At 46.1% G+C, this 17,991-nt stretch overlaps 1 protein-coding gene across 1 annotated transcript in view; it reads right to left on the bottom strand.

The window, feature by feature from the left end:
* The window catches only part of KCMF1 (potassium channel modulatory factor 1), an 85,219-nt gene extending 75,457 nt beyond the window's left edge, over positions 1–9,762 (bottom strand). Inside the window, exon 1 of the mRNA XM_012438989.3 lies at positions 9,679–9,762. Within this exon, the coding sequence (XP_012294412.1) occupies positions 9,679–9,694 (16 nt within the window). The 5' untranslated portion in view covers positions 9,695–9,762. The remainder of the gene's footprint in view (positions 1–9,678) is intronic.
* Between the last annotated feature and the right edge of the window lie 8,229 nt (positions 9,763–17,991).

Below are 17,991 nucleotides of genomic sequence, written 5' to 3'. Positions count from 1 at the left end.
GACCCTACCTCTACAAAAATTTTAAAAATTATCGAGGTGTGGTGGCACATGCCTGTAGTCCCAGCTACTTTGGAGGCTGAGGCAAGAGGATCACTTAAGCCCAGAGGTTGTGGCTGCAGTAAGCCCTGTTTGTCACTATACTCCAGCCTGGGTGACGCAGTGAGACCCTGCCTCAAGACAAAAGAGAAAGAAGAGATGAGGCTAATTGACTGTATATATGCATTGGGTGGACTCATAATTCTACTTCGCTACAACTCAGAGGGCCAACAACTAAAAATAATTTTACAGGCAGTTACTATGATTAACAAATACCAAGAGGACCACTAGGGAGGCAGCAGAGACGGTAGGGTGGAGGGTGCCAAACAAGGCAATTCATCTCTTGTTCATTTCACTGGGCAAAGTTTTCACCTCCTGGTACCCAGCTCTCAAGACATTCCATCAAGCATGAGAGCTGGTTTTCTGTTTCTAACATCCTGTAGCTACAGAGCCATTTCTAAGCTTCATACCCACCTTGCCTGTCTTTCCTCTACCAACACCCACCTGGCCACTGGTCCTTACCAACCCAAGAACAGCCTGTCTTTTCCTGACTCCTCACTTCCCATGTAATCTAGGTAATACGTTCCCTTAGGAAACTGTCTGCCTTATCCCAGATCTTTAACATAAATCAAAATATGGCTAACATATAAAAATCACCACATTTTAAGATGCTTTGATCTGTATACTGCTTAACGAGTTCTTTCCTCAATTTTAATGAATAATTTCAATGACTGAAAAAAAATACCTTGTCATTTTAAGGAAATGAAAATCATGGTCCTTAGAACACTAAAATTAATTTAAAAATTAATCTTCTATAAACAAAGACTTTTATCAGGAACAGTATTCCAGTTTTAACTTTTTTTTTTTTTCTGAGACAAAGTCTCACACTGTTGCCCGGGCTGGGATGCAATGGTGTGATCTCAGCTCACTGCAACCTCCGCCTCCCAGGTTCAAGCAATTCTCCTGCCTCAGTCTTCCCAGCAGCTGGGATTACAGGTGCCTGCCATCACCTCCAGTTAATTTTTTGTATTTTTAGTAGAGATGGGATTTCTCCAGGCCTCTACTTTTAACTTTTATGAATATGCAGTGTAGGGAAGGCTTCCTTTGAATCCATATCCATGAAAGTAGCTCCACAGCAGTATTTATAAAGTGATTTAAAAAAAGTTATTTCTGGGCCGGGCGCAGTGGCTCACGTCTGTAATCCCAGCACTTTGGGAGGCCGAGGCGGGTAGATCACGAGGTCAAGAGATCGAGACCATCCTGGTCAACATGGTGAAACCCCGTCTCTACTAAAAATACAAAAAATTAGCTGGGCATGGTGGCGCGTGCCTGTAATCCCAGTTACTCAGGAGGCTGAGGCAGGAGAATTGCCTGAACGCAGGAGGCGGAGGTTGCGGTGAGCCGAGATCGCGCCATTGCACTCCAGCCTGGGTAACAAGAGCGAAACTCCGTCTCAGGGAAAAAAAAAAAAAAAAAAAAAAAAAAAAGTTATTTCTAGGATAATTCAATGATACCTTAGCCTTCACTAAAAACTTTTCGAACTTCTAGTTTAAAAAAACAAGGCTGGGCGCGGTGGCTCACACCTATAATCCCAGCACATTGGGAGGCCGAGGCAGGTGGATACGAGGTCAAGAGATCAAGACCATCTTGGTCAACATGGTGAAACCCCGTCTCTACTTAAAATACAAAAATTAGCTGGGCATGGCGGCGCACACCTGTAAATCCTAGCTACTCGGGAGGCTGAGGCAGGAGAATTGCTTGAATCCAGGAGGCGGAGGTTGCGGTGAGCCGAGATCGAGCCATTGCACTCCAGCCTGGGTAACAAGAGCGAAACTCTGTCTCAAAAAATAAATAAATAAATAAATAAATAAATAAATAAATAAATAAAATAAAAAACCAAAAAAAGTCTGGGCGCAGTGGCTCATGCCCATAATCCCAGCACTTTGGGAGACTGAGGCAGGCGGCTCACCTGAGGTTGCGAGTTTGAGACCAGCCTGACCAACATGGAGAAATCCCGTCTCTACTAAAAATGCAAAAATTAGCCAAACATAGTGGTGCACTCCTGTAGTCCCAGCTGCTTGGGAGGCTGAGGCAGGAGAATCACTTGAACCCGGGAAGTGGAGTTTGCGGTGAGCCGAGACTGTGCCACTGCACTCCAGCCTGGACAACAAGAGCAAAACTCCGTCTCAAAACAAACAGAATCACTGTACTGCAGCCTGGACGACAGAGTGAGACTCTGTCTCAAAAAAACCCCAAAAACAAAAAACCTGGGCAAATATGTACAGTAGACAGCATAAAGCTGATGTTTTGAAAAGCAAGTTATGACTTATAAATGCATGGATTTCTTTAAAAAGGTTGCAAAGCTTAATATGAAGGGATCTGTTTGGTCATTTTACATCATAAATTTCATAAGCTGCTATTGTAAAAAGTTACCATCTTACAGGATTGCTGCTAATACATCTTAAAATCCTCAGACTAAAAGGAATCTCTTTCAAATTAAGTTCCCAATTTGAAACAAGAACATTATGTTTTACTACATTTTAACTTAAACATAAATGTAAAAAATTTGGGAAAACGAGCTTCAAAATGAACTTTATTTGCAATAATGAGATCAAAGACCTCAGAAATTAAAATGTTTTCCCATAAATTTACATTCTTATCTATTCTCTATTGAAAGTCAAGGTAAATATAATTTACAATTTATTGAAATTGAAAAAGTTGCTGGGCATGACGGCTCACACCTATAATCTCAGCACTCTGAGAGCTGAGGTGGGAGAATCGCTTGAGCCCAGGAGTTTGAGACCAGCCTGGGCAACACAGGAAGATCCTGTCTCTACAAAAAGAAAAAGATTAGCTGGATGTGGTGCACACCTACTGCGGAGGTCCCTCCCATCTACTATGGAGGCTGAGGTGGGAGGACTGTTTGAGCCTGGGAGGTCGACGCTGCTGCAGGCTGTGCTAGTGCACACCATGGGCGACAGAGACCCTGTTTCAAAAACAGAAAACCAACCGAAAAAGTCTTGAGAATGTCATAATCTTTTAACAGATTATAGTTAAAGTAAAATAAGTTGTAAGAAGACCTGATGGTAAGGATCTTATCAGTGGGAGTCCACTTGCATTTCTACAGGGAAGCAAAAGACACCACATTAAAATCACATGTTAATTACCAACCTTGGCTTTGCAGTCTCCAAATTCTGAAACCAAATTATTTCTGTCTATGTGTATGTTTCAGTGGCAGATAACGTTTTTTGAGAAGAGAAAATTAAAGCCAGGAGCAGTGGCTCATGCCTGTAATCCCAACACTCTGGGAAGCTGAGATGGGAAAATCCCTTAAGCCTGGGAGGTGGAGGTTGCAGCGAGCCAAGATCCCACCACTGTACTCTACTCTAGCCTGGGCAACAGAGACTCTCTCTCAAAAAAAAAGAGAAAGAGAATTAAAATCTACTAATAGTAGAACTTTCAAAAAGTTGGAGCTGCTATCCTACAACGTATACATATTTCAAAACATCATGTTATACACGATAAATATATACAATTTTTGCCAATTAAAAAAAAAAAGTTGGGACGAACTAGATTAATGACCTAGGTAGTATTTTACATTTTAAAAATAAATAGGCCAGGTGTGGTGGCTCACACTTGTAATCCCAGCAGTTTGGGAGGACAAGGCAGGCAGATCACGAGGTCAGGAGATAGAGACCATCCTGGCTACCGTGGTGAAACCCCGTCTCTACTAAAAATACAAAAAATTTGCAGGGCATGGTGACACGTGCCTGTAGTCCTAGCTACTTGGGAGGCTGAGGCAGAAGAACCGCTTGAACCCAGGAGGTGGAGGTTGCAGTGAGGCAAGATCATGCCACTGCACTCCAGCTTGGGCGACAGAGCAAGACTCTGTCTCAAAAAAAAAAAAAACCAAAACCAAACCAAAACAAAAAAATAGTATCGATGCTTCTGAGAACAGCACAACAATATGACCACCTGCTCATTTATCCACTATCATTTTTACATGTGAAGATCTTCAAAAAGCTAGGAAAATTATAAATCAGATAAAGATAATAAGGACTATACTTGACATTTCAGTTGAGGTGGCTCACACCTGTAATCCCAGCACTTTGGGAGGCCAAGGCCAGCAGATCACCTGAGGTCAGGAGTTCAAGACCAGCCTGACCAACATGGAGAAATCCTGTCTGTACTAAAAATGCAAAATTAGGGCCAGGCACGGTGGCTCATGCCTATAATCCCAGCACTTTGGGAGGCTGAGTCGGGTGGATCATGAGGTCAGGAGTTCAAGACCAGCCTAGCCAAAGTGGTGAAACCTTGTCTCTACTAAAAATACAAAAATTAGCTGGGCTTGGTGGTGAACGTCTGTAATCCCAGCCACTTGGGAGGCTGAGGCAGAGAACTGCTTGAACCCAGTAGGCAGAGGTTGCAGTGAGCCGAGATCACGTCACTGCACTTCAGCCTGGGTGACAGAGCGAGACTCCATCTCAAAAAAAAAAAAAAAAAAAAAATTAGTCAGGTGTAGTGGTGAATGCCTGTAATCCCAGCTGCTCAGGAGGCTGAGGCAGGAGAATCACTTGAACCCAGGAGGCAGAGGTCACAGTGAGCCAAGATCATGAAACTGCACTCCAGCCTGGGCAACAAGAGTAAAACTCCATCTCAAAAAAAAAAAAGAAATCTCAAACAATTTTTTTTTTTTAAGAGATAGGGTCTGTCAGCCTCCCAAGTAGCTGGGACTACCACTGCAACCAGCTTGAAATCTCCCAACAATTTTATCCAAAATCAAAAGTGGCTCAGAAAGAGTGAAGAAGGCATCCAAGAGAAAAGTGCTAGAATCACATTAGAGTCCCTCTCTGAAATTTGACAAAATTAGTAAGAAAAAAGTTGGCAATTATTTTGTCATCAATGTTTACCCCTTCCTTATGGCATGTTTCACACTACACTATAGAAGCTATGTAAAAGACGCATATTCCTTGCCAGACTTAAGGTAAATAGCTGCATGTCATTCACTTATCTTCACACTCCTTGGAACCTAGCAAACTGCCTTACACATAGTAGTGACTGAAAGACTGAATGATTTAAGGCGACACATGTACCTAGATCCAGGTAATGAATGAGGCTCTAATCTATGTAAGAACAGTCATAGTTTCATTTTAGCTAATAAGCACTGAGTAATTTGATAAGTTGCTTTTTTTATTTGGAAAGTTTTAAAAGTAGATTTTAAGCTCTGGATAACATATTTACATTTTAAATGTATTTGAAAGTATGGTAGTGAGACATTAAGAAAATACATCAACATGGCCGGGCACAGTGGCTCATGCCTATAATCCCAGCACTTTGGGAGGCTGAGGCGGGTGGATCATGAGGTCGAGAGATCAAGAACATCCTGGTCAACATGGCAAAACCCCATATCTACTAAAAACACAAAAATTAGCTGGGCATGGTGGCGCACGCCTGTAGTCCCAGCTACTTGGGAGGCTGAGGCAGGAGAATTGCTTAAACCCAGGAGGCGGAGGTTGCAGTGAGCGGAGATCGCGCCATTGCACTCCAGCCTGGGTAACAAGAGTGAAACTCTGTCTCAAAAAAAAAAAAAACACATCAACATAAAAAATGATTGGGCTCACTGTGGAACTAGACAGCGTTGGTAGGGTGAACGTAAAGTGACTGGGCGCTAATCTCTATAAAATGTTAACATGACAAGAACACCACAAAGTGAGTTAAAGTGGCCCTGGAATTCTCACCAGAAAAATAATAACGGGCAAACAGAAAAAATGTAGAGTACTGCCATCTCCACTAAGGGTCTAGAAGGCGGGGAGCCTGTTGCCCACTCCTGAGGACCAATTACTTCCATTCCAATTCACATGGTGCTGCTGAAAACGGAGGTACAGAGGAGACGGTTCAGTCTGTGAACTCACTTCCCATCACCCAAAGAAAATGACAGAATAGCAAGCAGACTGGGCCCTTTCTAGACTCCTGACAGTTCAAGCTCCATCAATGCTCTAAAGTGCCAGTCTAGGGCAGAGGTAAGGCAAACTATAGCCCTCAGGCCAAATCCAACCACTACTTTTTATACAGCCCAAAAGTTAAGAATGGTTATTTGTATTTTTGAATGGTGGGGGTGGGGGGTGTCAAATGACAAATCATATTTCATGACACATGAAAATTATATGAAATTCAAATGTCAGTGTCCATAAATAAAGTTTTAATTGGAACACAGCCATGCTCATTCAATTACATGTTGTCTATAGTTGCTTTAGCGCTATTACAGCTCGCTAAGCCTGCAATGTTTGCCACCTGGCCCCTTAGAGAAGCAGCACCCTGACCCCTGGACTAGAGCATTTCTCTACACTCCTGGTTGCATTGCCTTTCTGAGAGGCAGCCCACTGCTTCACAGGGTTGAGCCTTCAAGCTTGTCAAGTGTCCATCTTGGGACTGTGTCGTCCAAAGTTACTGAAAAAATAGCATGTAGTGTAATTCATTAGGGTGGGTACAAAGACAAAGTAACATATAACTTGCACACACAAGACTCTGAACAGGAAGCACCATGCAATTACATGATAGGCATGTTTAAACCTTTTACCAGACTATTACATCCAGTTCAGGGTCACACTACTGAAAGGAAACAAGGACTACAGAGAATTTAGAAGTGGACAGATGACTGAGAGCACAAAAATTAAACCACTAAATAAATGCTGAGGCCAGGTGTGGTGGCTCAAGCCTATAATCCCAGCACTTTGGGAGCTGAGGTGGGTGGATCACCTGAGGTCAGGAGTTCCAGACCAGCCTGACCAAAACGGTGAAACTCTGTTTCTACTAAAAATATAAAAATTAGCTGGGCATGGTGTCGTGTACCTGTAATCCCACCTACTCTGGAGGCTGAGGCAGGAGAATTACTTGAACCTGGGGGGCAGAGGTTTCAGTGATCGGAGATAGCGCCATTCCATTCCAACCTGGGTAACACAGTGAGACTCCATCTCAAAAAAAAGAAAAAGAAAAAGAAAAGAAATGCTGAAAGAAATGGAATTCGTTGGCCCAAAAGAGAGACAGGTAAGAAAAGAACTGATAATAGCAAGGGTGCCAAATCCTGTATTTGCTAATAGGTCAAAGTCTTACTGATGACAATAATGGCAGTCTGAACTAATATTCCACAAAATATGTATCTAATGAATTAAATGTAATTCACAAGACTGTTATTCCTGTCTTAGGCCATAAACTAGACCCTTGAAAGATAATCATTGTCAAATACTGTACTGTAAGTCTTCAACAGATTATTTAGGTATGTTCCTCTTTCATTAGGCATGTTCTATTTTCTGACATTAATGTAACCTCCTAGGAAAGGTGTGCTACTAGTGTGCAGAGGTTCAGTAATATTCAAGTAACTAAAAGGTAATTAAGTTTGATAACCACACACCTTTGCACAGGACCAAATATGGAGAAATGGGCTTAAATTACAGAATGTAGGTTACATTCAAGAATGTTCCAACTAAGATATTTTAATTACTCCAACAGAGCACTGGGGGTGAAGGAATTTTCTTCCCAGGACACTGTTCAATTAGAATGCTCCATCTGGAACTATCTGGATGCTTTCTTAGAGCAAGGAGAATGGATCTGAAACACTCTTCTTCCACGGCAGTGATTCTGTAATTTTAACTCTCCCATTTTTTAAGAGTAAGAGAGCCTGCAGCTCTTTTGCTAACTTTTGTTTTGTCTTTTTTTTTTTTTTTGAGACGGAGTTTCGCTCTTGATACCCAGGCTGGAGTGCAATGGCGCGATCTCGGCTCACTGCAACCTCCGATTCCTGGGTTCAGGCAATTCTCCTGCCTCAGCCTCCTGAGTAGCTGGGATTACAGGCACGCGCCACCGTGCCCAGCTAATTTTTTGTATTAGTAGAGACGGGGTTTCACCATGTTGACCAGATGGTCTCGATCTCTTGACCTCGTGATCCACCCGCCTCGGCCTCCCAAAGTGCTGGGATTACAGGCTTGAGCCACCGCGCCCGGCCTTGTTTTGTCTTGAAGGCGGTCAATGTACATAGGACTACAGTTTAAGATAAACTTTAATATCCCAAATTAAAATTTGATTATAACTTTAATTACGACTTTTTTAAATTACAGAGATAAGGATGCATTTCCATTAAACAGAAATAGTGGGAAAACAGGCATAGCTTCCTACTTCTCTGCTCCTTTCAATGAGGCTAGGTACTTCATTATTTCAAAACGTCCAACACTTAAACACAGTAAGTACTCAATAAATGCTTTGTGAAGAAAATATATTTCCTATTAGTTTTGTAACTTATAAAATACAGAACAGAACCATTGAACACAGAATATTCTTTGAGTCAATCTCAACGTTGCAATTAGTAATGTGAATTTTGCAACTTGTTCTAAATACAATTTTAATCAATCTGAGTTTTTCAGCCTTGAAATTCTAAGGTCTGTATTTCCCAAAGAATATCCTTCCCATAGTGCGAAGCACACACTAAACTGACTCACTAAACTTTCTCCACTCCTACATCACCTATACAGGATTTTAAAATCATGAGTACACAAACTTTCAAACCACTTCTACAATCTTGGATTAACCTTAGCAGGATAAACTTTTCGCCAAATCTCTATAACACTTTTTATCCAAAAACCTGTAGTAGTGAAACAAAGAAAACACAACCCCCTCCTCCTTTTCTAAACCATATGGCAGTAAATTAAAGTTAACTTATTTCTTACCAGCTCAAAGCCTAAACATCGACCCTAAACATTTGTCTTTTTGTGCCCTGGGACTGGGCTTAGAGCTGTCTGCTTATTTGCAACTGTACTCCAACCATGTTTTTAAATCTTACAAGGTCCAAAACGACCCCCGACCATGAACAGACCTCACCATCGTCATTTTCCAAAACCTGGTCTGGTAGGCAGCACAGGCCGACGAGGGCCCCGGGGCCGGCGGGGAGCGAGTCCTGCTCCGCCTGGGTGACTGAGCAGGGAGTTTGCTTGCCGCGGCGGGGTCGGATCCACCCCGGGAACTTGTTACCCAAGCCCAGGGACGCGCTGAGGCCTAGCCGCGAGGCCGGGGCGGGCTCCAGGCGGCGAGGGCTTCCTGTCCCCTGGCCGCAGAGCCTTCCCGCCAGCCCCGCGGTCGCCTGCAGGCGGGGACACTCGCCGTCGTCTCCCGGCGACCGGACGCGCCTGCCGGGTCCCGGGCCGGCTCTTTCGCCTCCTGCTGCCGCCCGCGGCCCGGCTCTGCGGCCACACCGGGCTCTTCCGGGGCGGTGGGAGCGCTAGGCCGCGCTGGGGCCCGCGGCTCCCGTACCGGCCGGGCGGGCCTCGGCGTCCAGTATCAGTCCCGAGGGCCGAGCTCCCGCCGGTAACGGGCCCCACCGCCTCCCCTCCCCCCCTCGCCCCATGACAGTGCAAACCCTCCGGCCGCCCCGGCCGCCCCGCCTCCAGCACCAGGCCCAACTAAGGGCCGCGGCCGTGGCAGCAGCGGCGCCGCGGCTCTCTGCCCTCGCTCGCTCGCTCCCGGGTCCAGCGCCTCGGGCCCGGCTCAGGCTCGGCCAAAGTCTCCGCCGCTTCCTGGCCGCCCTCCGCCGCGCCCGACCCGGGCGGGGTAGGCCGAGGCCCGGGCGGTGCGGGTGGGGGCGGGGGCTCCTCTCACCTTCATGTCGGGACATCCTAGTTCAGACGGTGGCGGCGCGGCCCCTCCCGGGCTCCGGCTGCAGTGTCCCCCGCGGGGTCCCGGCGCTACCCGCGCCGGCCGGCCGACTCCCACTCGACTCCTGGGCTCGGCCGCGGGGGCGGGGTGGGCAGGGGAGCGCTCTCGCGGCGGCGGCGGCGGCGGCGGCGGAGGGGAGGCGGCGGGGAGGCGGCGCGGGGCGGGAATGGGGCCGGGCCTGGTCGGGGCTGAGCTCTTCCAGGAGGCGGGTCCGACGCCGCGGCTCCGCCGGCGCCCGCCGTGACTCCGGTCACTCTCGGGCCCGCCGGCTCCCGGCAGCGGCGCGGCGCTCCGCAAATCCCGCTCCTCCCCTCCCCCGGCCCACCCCCCGCCCCTCTCCCCCGGCTCCCGGTCGCCGCCTCCTCCTCCTCTTCCTCCTCCTCCGCCTCCTTCCGCCGCCCGCACGCCAGCCCCGCCTCTCGCTGCCCGCGCCGGGCCCAGCCGCCCCGAGGCCCCGTGGCCGGCGGGAGCGGCGCGGCGGCGCGGCGGCGGCAGCGGCGGCTCGGGTTGCGGCGCTTGCCCGTGCTTCCCAGCAGGCCGCGATCGGGCGCCCGAGCCCAGCCTCCGCCTGGCCGCCGCCGCCGCGCCGCTCCACGCCGCGCGTAGGGAGGAAGAGGAAATGCCCAGCGCCGGCTCCCGCTGCTCACCCGCGCGGCCCGAGGGACGCCCGCCTGTCTCGCTGCCCCCAACTCCTCCTGGGGCGGGCCTGGGCCTTGGGCTGGGCCGGCCGCGGGCAGTGGGTGCTTCTCGGCGGCGAGCTGCGACTTAGAGGGTCTACTGTCCCCAGGTGTATGGCTTCCGGGCCGGCCGCAGGCAGCGAGCTCCGACCCCACGGAGAGGCCGCGGACCGCCTAAGGACTTGTGTTTGTGTGTATTTTAAGACAACAGCCCAGAAGGGAAAGGCGGCTGGCAACCGGTCGTCGCCGGTGTTCGCCGGCCGGGTTACTGGCGGTCGGGAGGGAAGCCGGGAGGCTGCCGGGCTCCGAGGCCGACTCCTTGCGAACCATCTCTGTTAAAGACTCCGCTCCGGGCAGCTCCGGAGTCCGGCGGTACCCGCGCAAACTGTACCAGCGCCTTGGCTCACCGTGAATGCCCTGCCTTGAAAACTTGGAGTTTTTTGTTTCCTGCTAGTGGTCTGCGTTTCCGATTTTATCTGTGTTTTACATTTTTACTTTCTTTCTTATTGTCAACTTTGTTTTCAGGCATTATTAATTCAACAAATCTTTGTACTGCCCCTTACCACGTGTCGGTGTTAGCGTGGTTTGGTGGAAATAGATGGCGCTTTGAAGTCAAGACAGATCGGCCATGGGATTTTGGCTCTGATATCCTCTGTGTAACCGTGGACGAGTTACAGGGCTTGCTGAGCCTCCATTTGTCTGTTTGGTTTTTGTGGTGGTTTTAATTTATCTTTTTCCATTTGAAGTTCTGGTTTTTGCATAAAATTGAGCTGTTAACAGGCTAAGTCAACTGAAATTGGAATCTAGGGTACTGCTTGCTTTGGGGTTACTCTTATACTCTCCACCATTCACTGGCTGTGTGACTTCTTAACCTCTCTGTGCCCTGACTTCTCTGTCTCTAAAATGGACATAACAACAGATGTTTAATAATAAGAGGCTTGGAGGTGAAGTGCTAAAATGCATATAAAATACCTACCACAGGACACAGTAAAAAGACTGTTACGTATTTCATTGAATCTGATTTTAAGACCTTTCCTGATTTCAAAGAAACGAAAGCTCATCTTAAAGTCCAGAAAGTAGGTTTTGGGTCACTCAGAACTCCTGCGGGACTGAGTATTTGGTAGTAACTAGTGATAAACTAGAGTTTAAATGAGGACTTTGTCACCAGAAGTATTTGTGTGGAGCTTCTGCACAAATTCATTCCATTTCTTTTGTGGAAAGAGGTCCAACCTGGCCGTAAATGGGGTCTGGTGAAGTAGAAAGAAGGGTTTTAAGTAAAGCTAGTTAATGCTTATTGAATGCTTACCCTGTGTCGATGCCTTTCTAAGCATTTTACAGTATTGGCATATGTGATCCTGGGTATCAGGAGCCTCAATTTTTTGGGCTGTAAAAGTGGGGACAACACATCCCACTGTCTCCTGAGGGGTAAGTGATTCTATAAATAAATTGTATAGAGATTAAGGCATTATTAGTGCTGCAGACAGATAAAATGCTGGAGAAGGTAGGAAAGCCTACAACAGTACTAACTGCAGGAGAGATTAAGAGTAAATATGAGGTTTCCTTTGCTTAGGTTTGGCAAAGGCTTGGCTAACTAAACAGATAACTGTTTTTGACAGTTACATCATTGTTTTCAGTCAGGCAAGAGTAAGGAAAGAGAGAAACTAAACCGTGTTTTTTTCCTGTTTGAATAAGAGTAAGCAGAAATATTGTGGTTATTTGGGGTTTTCATGACCCTCATTCAATTAGAGTTTCAGGCTGTTCAACTTTAAACAACCTTCTGCTTGCTGTCCTGTCATATGGGAAATTTCATTTCCAAAAAAAGGATTAATTTCCAGCCTGGGCAAAACCCCATCTCTACAAAAAAAATACAAAATTAGCTGGGCATGGTGGCATGCACCTTTGGTCCCAGCTACTCAGGAGGCTGAGGTGGGAGGATTACTTGAGCCTGGGAGATCAAGGCTGCACTGTGCCATGATTACACCACCACATCCTAGCCTGAGTGATGTGTGACACTCTGTCTCAAAAAAGAAAAGAAAAAAAGGAATAATTTAAATCCTTATACCAAATTGTCTACCAAATGATTTCTGTTCCACTCCAGAAGTGTTTTCCTCCAGTCCCTTCTTCTCCCCGCACCCCCTTGACTTCTTTCTTCTGTGGACAACTGTAACTAATGCATGTTTTTTGCTAGGCTAAATTATATTTTTTCTGTATACTATGGCCCAATTATATTTTTTCAAACAAGCTAATGGATGTAAGCACTGGTGAAATCTGAATAAGGTCTGTAGTCTACTCAATAGAATTGTACTGATGTCAATTTCCTGGCTTTCAATAATTTTCTACAGTTTTTGTAAGATGTTCCCATTGGAGAAAGTGTACCCAGGCCCTCTTTGCAACTACCTATGGGTATATCATTATTTCAAAGTAAAAAATTAAAGTATAGGGACAGAGGCCGGGCTCGGTGGCTCACACCTGTAATCCCAGCACTTTAGGAGGCTGAGGCAGGCCAATCACGAGGTCAGGAGATTGAGACCATCCTGGCCAACCTGGTGAAACCCCATCTCTACTAAAAGTACAAAAATTAGCTGGACGTGGTGGTGTGCGCCTGTAGTCCTAGCTACTTGGGGAGGCTGAGGCAGAATTGCTTGAACCCAGGAGGCGAATGCTGCAGTGAGCCGAGATCGCGCCATTGCACTCCAGCCTGGTGACAGAGTGAGACTCCATCTCAAAAAAAAAAAAAGGGTATAGAGACAGAAATCAGATCAATGGTTGCTGGCCACTGGAGTTGGAGATGGGTGGACTGGCCACCAGGAGAACTTTTTGAGATGATAAGAATATCCTATATCTTGATTGTGGTATTGTTTACGTTATTGGATGAGTCTGTCAAAACAGAATTATATACCTAAAAGGGTGGTTTTTACTTCTATGTAAATTATATCTCAGTAAACCTGACTTAAAATAAGAAAAGCAAGCTCTTATCATCCCAGCCTCCTGGAGCTTACAATATGAAATGTAACTTTAAGGCCCAACATGCTGTTCCAGCATACAGACTTCCTTCTGCCAGCGCACCCTGGGCTTCCTTGTACTGTATTAATTCATGCCCCTGGCCGGGCATGGTGACTCACGCCTATAATTCCAGCACTTTGCGAGGCCGAGGCGGGCGGATCACAAGGTCAGGAGTTGGAGACCAGCCTGGCCAATATGGTGAAATCTTGTCTCTAAAAAAAAAATACAAAAATTAGCTGGGCGTGGTGGCGGTAGTCCCAGCTGCTTGGGTGGCTGAGGCAGGAGAATTGCTTGAACCTAGGAGGTGGAGGTTGCAGTGAACCTAGATTGCACCACTGCACTCCAACCTGGGCAATAGAACGAGACTCTGTCTCAAAAAAATAAAAAATAAATAAATAAAATTTCTGCCCCTGTGCTTTTGTACATACTCTTCTTTCTGCTTAGACGGGGCACAGGAAAGTAAGGTCAAAGTTCAGGTCCCCTGTACTCCAGTAAGCCTTCCCTGCCTCCCTTAGGCGCACCAGTAATTTCCTAACTTCCTCTACTCACTCATGTTGTGCTGTCATTTTTAATTTGTTTTCATCTTTTTTCTCAGCTAAACTCCTCAAAGGCAGTGACTACATTGTTCATTTTTGTCTCCAGGATCCAGTACTGTTGAATGAGTGAGTGAATGAATGAATGATTTATTTTATATTATTATCTTTTTTGAGACAAGAGTCTCGCTCTGTCACACAGGCTGGAATGCAGTGGCATGATCTCAGCTCACTGCACCCTCTGTCTCCCAGGTTCAAGTGATTGCACTGCCTCAGCCTCCTGAGTAGCTGGGACTTTAGGAGACTGCCACCACACCCAGCTAATTTTTATATTTTTAGTAGAGACAAGGTTTCACCATGTTGCCTAGGCTGGTCTCAAACTGCTGGCTTCAGGTGATCCACATGCCTCAGCCTCCCAAAGTGCTGGGATATAGGCATGAGCCACTGTGCCCGGCTGTGAATGATTTAGAGCTGAAAGAAAAAGTAATGGTTCTCAAAGTGTGGTCCAAGGTCCCCAAGAGGTGAGATGAGGTGCTGGGATTTTCATACTTTAAGCAAACAGCTCATCCTAATAGATTGCAGAAGAAGAGAATCCAACTGTCTTTAATTAAGCCAAACATTAAAGAGATCTGTAAAACAATATCGTACTTCCACATTTTTTGGGAAAAAATATAGATAATTTTCTTTCAAATGTTTTGTGTTACTAGGTAGTGGATTTACTATTGTTTTTAAGTGACTACTTTTTTTTTTTTTTTTTAGTCAGAGTCTCACTCTCATCCAGGCTGGAGTGTAATGGCACGATCTTGGCTTACTGCAACCTCTGCCTCCTGGGTTCAAGCAATTCTGCCTCAACCTCCCAAGTGGCTGGGATTACAGGCACCTGCCACCATGCCTGGCTAATTTTTGTATTTTTAGTAGAGATGGGGTTTTACCATGTTGGCCAGGCTGGTCTCGAACTCCTGACCTCATGTGATCCACCAACCTCGGCCTCCCAGAGTGCTGGGATTACAGGCATGAGCCACTGTGCCACGCCGACTACGTATTTTAAAAATATTTTCTCAATTTTCTAATATGAAAAATATTGACAGAATACTTTTTTTAAAAAGTTATTTGGCATCTTTAAGAATTTTTAAGAATGTGAAAGGATTCTGAGACCAAAAAATTTAAGAATCTCTGCCTTAGAGAATGTTAACAACCTCCTCATTGTTCAAATGAGAAATGGTAATGATGCTGACATTTAAGTAGTGCTCGTGTACATGTGGCAGGCCTTGTTATAAGCACTTTACTTATGGGTACTGTTATGTCTTCATGTTACTGATAAGGCAAGTGAGGCACAGAGAGATTAAATTGACTTGCCCAAGACCATGTACCATGTAGCTAGTTACTGGTGGAACCACAATTTGAGGCCCTGATGCTGACTACAGTTTTCTGCCACTTCCATGAGGTCTGGAAAGTGCCAGAAGGCCCATGCCATCTGATTACTTCACTAGCTCTCTGGGTTGTCTACCAATCTGACAGTCACTCTGCAGGAGTCACTGAAGCCTTGAATCTGCTTTTCAGTCTTCATCCCAAATTCTGCCACCCTAAATGTTTTCAAACATGGCCTTAAAATTAGCTTCATGTCTTTCATATCTTTTCTCTTTTTGTATTCCCTATCCCCTAATCAAGGCCTTGATTTTTTTTTTCAAGTCTATGTACACTTCCGCTTGAACCACACATTCCTCTCTTGTGTCCATACTTGAAACTCTAATAATCTGTCTTATTGTAACTTCATATTTTCCAATTTTCTTACTCTCTACCACTAAACCTTTTTTTTTTTTTTTTTTTTTTTTTTTTTTAAATATACAGTGTCTTGCTATGTCACTGAGGCTGGAGTGCAGTGGTGCAATCATGGTTCACTGCAAACTTGAACTCCTGGGCTCAAGCAATCTTTTTTTTTGAGACGGAGTTTCGCTCTTATTACCCAGGATGGAGTGCAATGGCGCGATCTCGGCTCACCGCAACCTCCACCTCCTGGGTTCAAGCAATTCTGCCTCAGCCTCCCAAGTAGCTGGAACTACAGGCGCGCACCACCATGCCCAGCTAATTTTTGTATTTTTAGTAGAGATGGGGTTTCACCTTGTTGACTAGGATGGTCTCATCTCTTGACCTCGTGATCCATCCGCCTCGGCCTCCCAAAGTGCTGGGATTATAGGCGTGAGCCACCGCGCCCAGCCTAAGCAATCTTCTTTATGTCTCAGCTGGGACTGAGTAGCTAGGACTACTGGCATGCACCACTGCACCCAGCTAATTTTCTCATTTTTTATAGAAACAAGGGTCTCACTTTGTTGCCTAGGCTAGCCTTGAACTCCTGGCTTTAAGTGATTCTTCCATCTCAGCCTCCCAAAGTGCTGGAATTATCGGAGTGAGCTGCCACGCCTGGCCTAATCCTTGATGTTTGCACTCGGTGTTACCTTTTTTTTTTGAGACAGTCTTGCTCTGTCACCCAGGCTGAAGTGCAGTGGTACGATCTCGGCTCACTGCAACCTCCGCCTCCTGAGTTCAAGCAATTCTCCTCCCTCAGCCTCCTGAGTAGCTGGGAATACAGGTGCCGCCACCACGCCTGGCTAGTTTTTATATTTTTTGTAGAGACAAGGTTTCACCATGTTGGCCAGGCTGGTCTTGAACTCCTGACCTCAAGTGATCTCCCCGCCTTGGCCTCCCAAAGTGCTGGGATTACAAATTAGAGCCACTACACCTGGATGATTTTTTGTTTTGTTTTTTCCCTTTTAATCCCATTGTCTACCTGACCCAACTGGTGCCCTGTGGTCAACACAGACTTCTCATTCATACCTTTAGCTCCTTAAACCCCTCATCCTCAAACTCTACTAACGTTGCAAGCTTCCAAGCCTGACTCAATTTCTCCCTGTGTATATCTGCTTGGATTGTAGAATATAGCAACTAAAAATCACAGAAGCATCCTGATTGGGGCTGTTATGAATCTAGGGCATTCAACTGCAGTCGGACCTCAGTGCCGTTGAGCAATCTTTGTCTTTGGTCAGAACCCTCTACTATAAACATTCACCACTTGGCTCCAACTGCTTGCTCACCCACATGCCTAATAGATAATCTCACCTTCTAATTCACAGAGGGAGGAAAGTTCAAAATGCAGGAACTTTCACTTCCCACTGTGAGCCCCCAAGGGAGTCTGTACATCTGTGTCCTGCTGCCTCATGCATGGAGATATCCTTTCTGTTCAGCCCTGTCTCTGTTATGATTCCTACTTCATCCCATCTCTGGGATCTTACTCCTTCAGTCATCCTCATGGCACCTGCACTTTCAGCTGCTTAGCTGCTCCATTGCCTTCACCCAAAAAATACCCCTTCAACCCTGCACTCCCTCTGGTTATTATTACCCTATTGTTTCTCTCCGTGGACAAGCTTCTTGAAAGAATTGTCACTCCCTCAGCTTAGAACCTGATTTATCTGATTGCTTGATTTGCGGTGCTGTTGGTCACCCTTTCATTTTCTGGGATACCATTTTCATCATCTTCCCTTTCTTGTCTTTCCTCTTTTTGTATCCCCTGTTGGATTGAGCAAAGTCACCAACCTAGTCAAGTCACCCACCCAAGATGAAACCCAACAGTCATCCTAGACTCTTTCCTCCCATTTATCTTTCATAGCCAATTAGTTGCCAAATCCTGTGATGTTTACCCATTAAACGTCTGTCAAATCCATCCCTTTCTCTTTATTCCCATGGCCACCAAACCATTCCAAGCTGCTACCATCTCTTCTCGAGATGTGAAGTGATCTTGGCTCCTCACCAACAATCATGCTCCCTTATGTGGTCCTTTGTACTTTCCTAGGCAATAATGATGCAGAAGGGCCCCCCCGTCCTCCAGGGAAGTCTGTGCCAAAGAACAGGAGTGACCAGAAGAGGCTATGCTCACAGAAGCCAAAGAAGCACAAGGGAGACCAGTGGTGTCCACCCAGCAGATATACCTCATGAGACTGAAGTGTGGCCCCTGGATTTCAGAAATGGATATCATCTGTCTATGGAGAAGT

This window comes from Aotus nancymaae, unplaced genomic scaffold (genome assembly GCF_030222135.1).
Source record: "Aotus nancymaae isolate 86718 unplaced genomic scaffold, 86718_ANA_hifiasm-v0.15.2.pri h1tg000017l, whole genome shotgun sequence".
NCBI classification, from domain to species: Eukaryota; Metazoa; Chordata; class Mammalia; order Primates; family Aotidae; genus Aotus; species Aotus nancymaae.
This window is presented reverse-complemented; position numbering and strand designations above follow the sequence as displayed.